The 9,699-nt window shown below is 37.9% G+C and overlaps 1 protein-coding gene across 1 annotated transcript; it reads left to right on the plus strand.

Moving 5' to 3' along the window:
* The first annotated feature begins 977 nt into the window (after positions 1–977).
* LOC110803646 (receptor-like protein 57) lies at positions 978–2,426 on the plus strand. Its single transcript, XM_022009169.2, has one exon. The coding sequence runs from the start codon at positions 1,202–1,204 to the stop codon at positions 2,066–2,068; it is 867 nt and encodes a 288-aa protein (XP_021864861.1). The 5' UTR covers positions 978–1,201; the 3' UTR covers positions 2,069–2,426.
* The last annotated feature ends 7,273 nt before the right edge of the window (positions 2,427–9,699 follow it).

Below are 9,699 nucleotides of genomic sequence, written 5' to 3' on the forward strand. Positions count from 1 at the left end.
AGTGGTATACTGGTATATAATGTAATTATGTGCAAGTACTCTTTAATCATATATAAATGGTAAGAGATGAATTGCTAGAGTAAATTAGGCTTGCAATAAACAAGAAACAAACTACTACAAGTCTACAACTATTGGCTTCACGCCTCCTCGGGCTAGCCACCTGCAACTAGCACCAAGCGATACCAAGTCACTTCACACAACTCCTTCGACAAGCGGCTTAAATTCATCATTTATCTCCCATTGACGGAGAATTGTTGTCTATATGTGGACTATCACGACAAAAAAAAAATTATATATTATTATACATAAATTAAGTAAAATGTATTTGTACAACTGTGTATCGCGCTTGAGTTAACCTAGTATATAGAGTGGATATAGTATAATTATGTATAAGTACTCTTTAATCATAAGTGGTAAAAGATGAATTTCTAGAGTAAATTAGGCTCGCAATAATACGTGAGTATAGACAAGAAATGAATACTCCGTATCCACTTAGATTATACGACTATGAGTTTAAGTTTGTACTCCGTACATGCTTGGACGGGTGTATAATTGTATGTACTCCGTATTAAACATATACGCCAACACATCATGGTGGCGGACTAGTGGTTAACTGGTTGCGCCGTTGTGGCGGAGGAATTTGTCATCCCTAGTACCAATATTGTGGGAGATGATACAGGACCCACATACCCTCGTAATCCATTCATTTCCATATTGGTCCAAATCAGCTTAAAGAAATTTTATTTTGGAGGAAGATGAGTTTTATTTGAATATGGGACTAATAATAAAACCAATCAAATAACAGGGTATGTAAGGGCCCACATACCCCGGGTATGTGTAGCATTTGCGTTTGCGATATTATTAAAAAAATAAAATAAATAAAACATCCTACCTATAAGAAGGCTACAAATGACAAACACTAAAAGAAAAATGAAAAGTTTAAATAAATAGAGCACGTTGACGCAAATGCCCTCGTAATCCATTCATTTCCATATTTCAATGCTCAAGTTCAGTACTACTCCTCTTCTTTCTCTCATAAACCAACAACCTTTTGCACAATCTCCACTTCTCCATCTTCATTCTCCCACTAAAACCATCCCTCTAAATTTAAATTTAAATTTTAAACATCCAAAAATTATTCTCGTTTACCTAATTTACCCCCAAAAGTATTCAATTTCAGTTCCAACCTGGCTTCATCTCCATGAAAAAACACCACCACCACCACTACAACCACCACCATCGACACCCCACCTCCACCACCACCTCCTTCTTCATATTCTCTCTCCTCCTCCACCTCCATATCCAACCCTCAACCTCAGATCCAAGCGACGAAGCCTGCTTAACCCAGCTCTACGCCTCCTTCCAAGACCCGACCCACAGCCTCAAAAACTGGACCCAACCCAACTTCGCCAACCCATGTAACGGCTTCGACTCCCACCTCCAAGGCGCCACGTGTAACAACGGCCGCATCTTCCGCCTCTCTCTCTCCTCCCTCTCACTCTCAGGCACCATCTCTCCTTCTCTCTCTAAATGCACCAACCTCCAAACCCTCGACCTCTCCTCCAATTCCCTCTCCGGCGAGATCCCCTCCGAGTTAAAAGACCTTTCTAACCTCGCCATACTTAATCTCTCCGGCAACCGTCTCTCCGGCCAGATCCCTCCTTCCTTATACCTTTGCGCTTACTTAAATGTCATCGACTTACATCGGAACCGCCTTGTGGGTCCCATCCCTCAGCAATTGGGCCTCCTTGTACGGCTCAACACGTTCGATGTTTCGTTCAACAAATTGTCCGGGATGATCCCGCCGTCGATTGGGAATCGGAGTGGGAATATGCCGAGGTTTAACGCGACGTCGTTTCAAGGGAACAAGGATTTGTACGGGTACCCATTAGAACCGTACAAGAATAAAGGATTGTCGCTTATGGCAATCGTTGGAATTGGGTTAGGAAGTGGACTTTTGAGCTTGATTGTTAGTTTTACAGTGGTTTGTATTTGGTTGAAGGTTTCTGAACAGAAGATGGCCGCTGCTGAAGAAGGCAAGATTAGCCACCACATGCCTGATTATTGATTCCTCTTTTCTTTTTTCTTTTTCCTTTTTCCTTTTTCCTAATTTTTGGGGGGTTTTTTCTCTAATTTAATTTTGATTTTTTTTAAATGGGAAATTGAATAGGTTATTACTAGATTATATATTTTCCCAGTTTGTAATAATTTTGATTTTAGGTAATGATGTTGATTTTGAGAGGGAGGGGAATTATGATGTTGGATGGATGAATTGACCGTTACGGAGTATTTTTGTTGGGTTTCTCTCTTTCTTTTTGGGTGGTATCTTAAGGAGCATTTTTTTTTTTTGGAATCGACAATGTACAAAGAAACGAATTGAACATGTGACAAATTCATGGTATTAAGGAGTACTACATAATTACGCATGTGTTTTGTTTGTTGTAGTGTGTTCTATTTATCTGATTTTTACTTATTTTTGAATTTATTTTAGTTTTTTTTTTTGAGGGAATTGAACTTATTTTAGTTAAAAATTGTACTCGAATGGCCTTTTTTTTTGTTTTTTCTTCTTAATTTAGAACGATTTTCTTACAAATAGTTAAATCGAAACCTAATTCTCAATTTGCATTAGATTAAAAACTAAATCCCATGATACCGTTCACGTAGGATCGGGTAAGAATTTCGTATAATTTTTTAAAAAAAATTCAACATAAAACCGCTAAAGGTATTATACGTGGACGGTATCATGAGAATTAGTTTTTAAACCAATGCAAATTGGGAATTAGTTTTCGATTTAGCTATTTCTAGGGAAATCGCTCTCTTAATTTATATTATTTAAACTTACTTTATTTGAAATAAGTGAAAATAACGTGAATGAAAAAAAAAATTAAAAGAAGAAGTGTGTTTGAAATGATGTGGGCATACGGGCAATATTACATTATACTCGTAGCATATGTGGCCTTGTTTGACAAATAGATTAGTGGTTGCTCTCCATGCCCAAAAAAAGTTAGTTTACCACTTTACCCTATAAATCATGCGATTAAGTGCCGAATTGCTTTATAAAATTACGAGTAATATTTAAGATTAAGTATTTGGTGTTTTCTACTTTCTAGTACTCCATACAAAACTAAAATGATGTACACAAAATGGTACTAATATGTATTACGTTCACTTTATCAGAAAATACGTTTCGACACCTTTTTTTTTTATCCTACACGATAAGGTGTTATCGTTGGTTTTTAATTTACTAATTTTGCATGAGCACTCACTATATAAGTTTCTTTAAAGCATTACTAATAACTAACCGCCGAGCTATTTCCCAAAAGTAAAGTCAATGGCCATTTATACAAATACAACAAGTTTTGATGACTTTAACTATTCAAGTACATAACTAACCCACCAATTTATGGCCATGGCCGGGATGGGTCCATGGAATTTAGATGATTAACATTAATATTAGGCGAGAGGGGTGAGTGGGTGAGATAGGTGGTTAGGGTAGGAGGGAAAGGACCACTCCATAGTTCATCATCAACTAGTCATTTTTTTTATAGAATTATGCTAGTTAGCGGCTACATTGAAACTTGAAAGTGACAGAAAGTTACGCGATTAATTTGTATGCTCTATTCTCTTCACCTTATTTTTACTCCATAGTTCATCATCAACTAGTCATTTTCTTCGTATAAGTGAAGAGCTGAGAGGAAATAACGTAATCACACTTTGGGTGTCCCCTTAGAAAAGACTAAACTACCTTATTCTATACAAGGCTACATTCAACCCTTCTTGCTCTCCCTTCCTCCTGTTTTCTCTCTCCTTCGATTTTCTTCATCTTCTGTTTTTCTCTCTCTTCGATCTTCTTCATCTTCTGCGTTTTCTCTCTCCTTCCTCAAATCCTCTCCTTCGATCTTCTTCATCTTTTGCAACATGCTTAGTCCGTGTTGCCGACCGCTCTCTAACCCTATTTCTCCCATTTTCTTCAACATAAAACACTAAACCCCCAATTTCTCTCTCTTATTTCTACCCCAATTTCTTCAATTTTCTTGCCAAAATCTGCTTAAAATATACATCAACCAAACAATTTAGCATAATGGAACCAAAAAGTTCATGAAATAAAACCCTAGAAAGTTCAAATTTCAAATCTGAGTGAAGTAAGAATGGATCGAAACGACGAACAAGAGAATCATCGTAAAGTAACACACGAAAGAACAAGGTCAGTAATCGTGGAATTCGTAACAATTTAAGAATTTTCTCGTTAATTTTGTTGATATTTGTTGATTTTCTTTTTAATTTCGATTTTTCAAGAAATATATTGGCAAGCATTCTGATGATGTAGACCGCGGGAAAGTTAGTCGATAAAATAATCCTACCGATGAAGATCCTACTACCAATTCGTAAGTATTGTCAAGTTTTGGAGTTAGAAATTCAATAAAGCATGTGAATAGATTTTGATATTCAGAAATTCAATAAAGCTTGTGAATAGATTCAAAACAAAAAAAAAAATTGCCCCTTAATTGGCAGAAAATCAAAGCACAATTTGATTGATTCTTTGACTAAATTATAAATCAAATCGGAAAGAAAATAAATTATCGATCTTGATTAAAATAAATGCAACAGAATGTAATTTTGGACCCAAAGAGGGGGGGGGGGGAGGGGGTTGGCGTCGAATTTTCAATCTGAAAAACCATAAGGCTTCCTTCTGTTTTCTCTCTCTCTTACATTTTTTTTCAATTTGCTTCCATTTTTTTCGTCTATTGGTTTCCAGGTACGTTTCGTATTATTATTCACTTGCATTTTGTGATTAGATGTTGTTTTTTCGGTTTAATTTGTGTATTTTGTGGTGAATTTGTGTGAGCATTTGTTTGTTTTGAACTTTTTGTTTGTATTTATTTCAATTGCTATTGTGAGTGGATTAAGGTTGCATTTTTATTTATGATGATTGATTTATAGAAATGGGTTTTTAGGCTGGATTGATGAGCTTGTGTTGTGTTGAATTTTTATTCTTGCTTGAGAATAGAGTTGTTTTTTTTATGGTTTGATTTGATTATTGATGTGAGAAGAGTAAGAATTAGGCAGTTGTTTAACTTTAGTTCTCGAATCGAGTTTAGACATAGACCACAATTGTTCTTCTAGCTCGATCTTGAGCTGGAGGAGAGCTCCAAATGTTACATTGTAAGATTGTTTAAGAGGAGGAGAATGAGCCATGAGTAATGGGGCTTCGGTGACATAATGTGCATTCCATACTTTTTTTCTCTCCTTCTCAAATTTATGTGATTTTTAATGTTGTTTTTGTTGTACAGATGATTCCGCATTTTCCCCTTGGGTTTCGCCGAAGCGGCCAGCAAAAAGTTGGAATTTGAATATTGGAATTCACCCTTTTAGTGTGGTTGTGACTAGGTTGAAGCTCGATAAAGACAGGAGGGAATTACTGGATCGTAAGGAGGAAGGTCGTCCGAAAAATGTTAAGGTATAATTTATGTTGTTTTGGAAGTTTCTGCTTGGTTTGTTTTGAGATAATTAATCCGTTATTTTGATGTTTGATGTGAATTTTTTTTACATGTTTATTTACAAATTTAAGATACTTGATTTGTTTCCCATTTGAATATTTATGTGAAATTGTGTGTATTTATCTTATTTTGTTGATTCGTACTCCGTAGAACATTTCTAAATGTTCATCTTATTTTGTTGATTGGATCGAAACGGGGTACTTAGGACATCTCAAAACTGCCTACAATAATTGCTTCAACATGTTATCTTTTTGATAGGTTATGATTCATATGACAAAACATAAATCATGCGGAAAAACCATAAAGCCAGGAAAGCATATTATTTACACATAATCATTTAGCATAGTTTAGATGCATACACTTTGTTGCGTGTCCTCCCTAGCTGCGCCCGAACCGAACAAGAACAAGTCTTTAGGACTCCAAGTGTCGTCCCTCCGTAGATAGTCCACAGCACGTCCGGATCCGCCTTAAGCTTGACCAACTAGAATCGCCCTTAAGGTAGTATAGATTTCGGCTGATTAGGGGGAAAGAGAGTGGCTGATTTTTCTTCAAAATCTTACCTTTAGAATACTTCAATTGTATCTATAAATTATGACCCTAGGCACCTATTTATAGAGGTATGGAAAAGGAACTGGAATCCTATTAGGATACGAATTAATTTAATTAGAATCCTGCTAGGACTCTATTAAATAAACTTTATCTAATAGGTTTAGGATTTAATCTTTTATCGAATCCCGATAGCTTTAGGATTCGCACACGAGCATCGCATGAGCACCGTACACCCGCGCAGGCCTTGCGGCCCACGCGCCTCGGCCCATGCCCGCTGCCTGTGTCCGCGCGCGCGCCCAAGGCCTTAGCTGGACCTGGCTTGCGCTGGGCCGGGTCGAGGCTTGGCGTGTGTTGGTGATGCGTGTGGCTTGCTGGGCTACGGCCTGGCTTCGTGCTAGGCCTTCGTCTAGCGAGCCTCGTCCGATGCTAATTCGTACGATACGCTTCCGATTAAATTCCCGACTCCGGAATTCATTTCCGATACGAACAATATTTAATATTTCCGATTCCGGAATTAATTTCCGTTTCGAACAAATTTTTAATATTTCCGTTTCCAGAATTATTTTCCGATACCGATAATATTTCCGATTCTGACAATATTTCCGTTTCCGGCAATATTTCCGATTCCGACAATATTTCCATTTCCATTAATATTTTCCGATACGTACCATGTTTCCGTTTCCGGCAACATCTACGACTTGGATAATATTTATATTTCCGATACGATCCATATTTCCGTTTCCGGTAATATCATCGTTTCCGGAGTATTCATTTCTTGCTTGTGACGATCTCAGCTCCCACTGAAACCAAGAACCGTCGATTCCGAATATCCATAGATGGATTATTTAATGCCATTAAATACTTGATCCGTTTACGTACTATTTGTGTGACCCTACGGGTTCAGTCAAGAGTAAGCTGTGGATTAATATCATTAATTCCACTTGAACTGAAGCGGCCTCTAGCTAGGCATTCATCTCACTTGATCTCACTGAATTATTAACTTGTTAATTAATACTGAACCGCATTTATTAGACTTAATATTAAATGCATACTTGGACCAAGGGCATTATTTCCTTCAGTCTCCCACTTGTCCTTAGGGACAAGTGTGCATTTCCTAATTCCTTTGTCGCTCGATGCTTGCTCTTGAACATAAGGTAAGAGTTGTCACCCTTATTATGTCCAGAGGTGTTTCTCGGTTTCAGAGTTCAACTGATCAAATAAACAGATAATCATAGCCTATGATTCATCCGAGCACGTCCATGCATTTTACAGTTTCTAGCTCTCCGAGTGGCCTTGTATAACTTTTAAGCATCTCATCCCGATTCATGGGAGGACAATCCCAATCTTGCGATCTTGAGATTAGACTTCGTTTGATAGGTGATTACCTGAGCGTTGCCTTTATAGCCTCCTTTTACGGTGCGACGGTTGGTCAACGTCAAAGCAACCAGTTCTCAAACAAGTAATCTCAAATCACTCAGGTATTGAGGATTTAGTGTCTAATAATTTTAATGAAATTTACTTATGACAGATTTTCATCTCTTACAGTAAAGTTTCTTAGGTCTTGTCCGATACTAGTCTTCCCAAAGTAAGTATCTATGCAAATGATTATGACATTGCCATGTCCACATAGTTCAAGAAACAGAACTACTAGTCATCTTGCATTCTAATCGTCTAACGTTTTCTATGCGTCCAATTTTATAGAAAACTCCGACTAGGGATCATTTTCAACCTTTGACATTCAAGTTCACTTGATAGAAATTTCTTAGTCACAGGACTGGTCCTGACAGTCTATCTTGAATATATTGTCAAATTGAAGGGACTCATCATTTAATAAACCACAAATTAAATGGAAAAATGAATTCTATTCATTTATTGTGAATGATTAACCAATAATGTTTTACAAAGAATTAAACTTTAAAACTTTAAAACATTAAATAAGGACATCAAAGCCATTCTCCAATATGCTTGATTCCCATAGCTGCAGTGTGCGAGTTGTTTTTCGCCTGCGGCAGAGGTTTAGTCAATGGATCTGATATGTTGTCATCAGTTCTAATCTTGCTTATCTCGACTTCTTTTCTTTCAACGAACTCTCGTAGAAGGTGAAATCTACGAAGTACATGCTTGACTCTTTGGTGGTGTCTAGGCTCTTTTGCCTGTGCAATAGCTCCGTTATTATCACAATACAAGGCTATTGGTCCTTTCATGGAGGGGACTACACCAAGTTCACCTATGAACTTCCTTAGCCATATAGCTTCCTTTGCTGCTTCATGTGCAGCAATGTACTCCGCTTCAGTTGTAGAATCCGCAATGGTGCTATGCTTAGCACTTTTCCAGCTTACTGCACCTCCGTTGAGGCAGAAGACAAACCCAGACTGTGATCTGAAATCATCTTTGTCGGTTTGGAAACTTGCGTCCGTATAGCCTTTAACAATTAATTCATCATCTCCACCGTAGACCAGGAAGTCATCTTTGTGCCTTTTCAGGTACTTCAGAATATTTTTGGCAGCAGTCCAATGTGCCTCTCCTGGGTCTGACTGGTATCTGCTCGTAGCACTGAGTGCGTACGCAACATCCGGGCGTGTACATATCATATCATACATTATTGAACCAATCAATGATGCATATGGAATCTCATTCATTCGTCTACGCTCATCAAGTGTTTTTGGGCACTGATTCTTGCTTAGAGTCATTCCATGAGACATGGGTAGGTAGCCCCGTTTGGAGTCTGCCATCTTGAACCTATCAAGCACCTTATTGATATAAGTGCTTTGACTAAGTCCAATCATCTTTTTAGATCTATCTCTGTAAATCTTGATGCCCAATAGGTACTGTGCTTCTCCTAGATACTTCATCGAAAAACATTTCCCAAGCCAAATCTTGACAGAGTTCAACATAGGAATGTCATTTCCGATAAGTAATATGTCATCGACATATAATACTAGGAAAGCAATTTTACTCCCACTGACCTTCTTGTATACACAAGACTCGTCTGCGTTCTTGATGAAACCAAAGTCACTGACTGCTTCATCAAAACGTATATTCCAGCTCCTGGATGCCTGCTTTAATCCGTATATTGATTTCTTTAGCTTGCATACCTTTTTAGCATTCTTTGGATCCTCAAAACCTTCAGGTTGTGTCATAAACACAGTTTCTGTTAAAACGCCGTTTAAGAAAGCGGTTTTGACATCCATCTGCCATATTTCGTAATCGTAATATGCAACGATTGCTAACATTACCCGAATAGACTTTAGCATTGCAACTGGTGAAAAGGTTTCATCGTAATCCACACCGTGGACTTGCATGTAACCTTTTGCGACCAATCTAGCTTTGAAAACTTCAAGTTTCCCATCCTTGTCCTTTTTCAGTTTGAAAACCCATTTGCTTCCAATGGCTTGGTAGCCATATGGAAAATCGACCAAATCCCATACTTGGTTTTCTGACATGGAGTCTAATTCAGATTGCATGGCTTCTTGCCATTGCTTGGAGCTAGGGCTCGCCATAGCTTGTTTGTAAGTCGCAGGTTCATCACTTTCAAGTAATAGAACGTCATAGCTCTCGTTCGTCAAAATACCTAAGTACCTTTCCGGTTGAGATCTATATCTCTGCGATCTACGCGGGGTTACATCTCTAGACTAACCATGATTCTCACCAG

Source organism: Spinacia oleracea, chromosome 3 (assembly GCF_020520425.1).
Source record: "Spinacia oleracea cultivar Varoflay chromosome 3, BTI_SOV_V1, whole genome shotgun sequence".
In the NCBI taxonomy this organism is placed as follows: domain Eukaryota; kingdom Viridiplantae; phylum Streptophyta; class Magnoliopsida; order Caryophyllales; family Amaranthaceae; genus Spinacia; species Spinacia oleracea.

Bases quoted from the DNA above. Each gene is read 5' to 3' on its own strand.
- LOC110803646 (XM_022009169.2), top strand. From the start codon at position 1,202: ATGAAAAAACACCACCACCACCACTACAACCACCACCATCGACACCCC.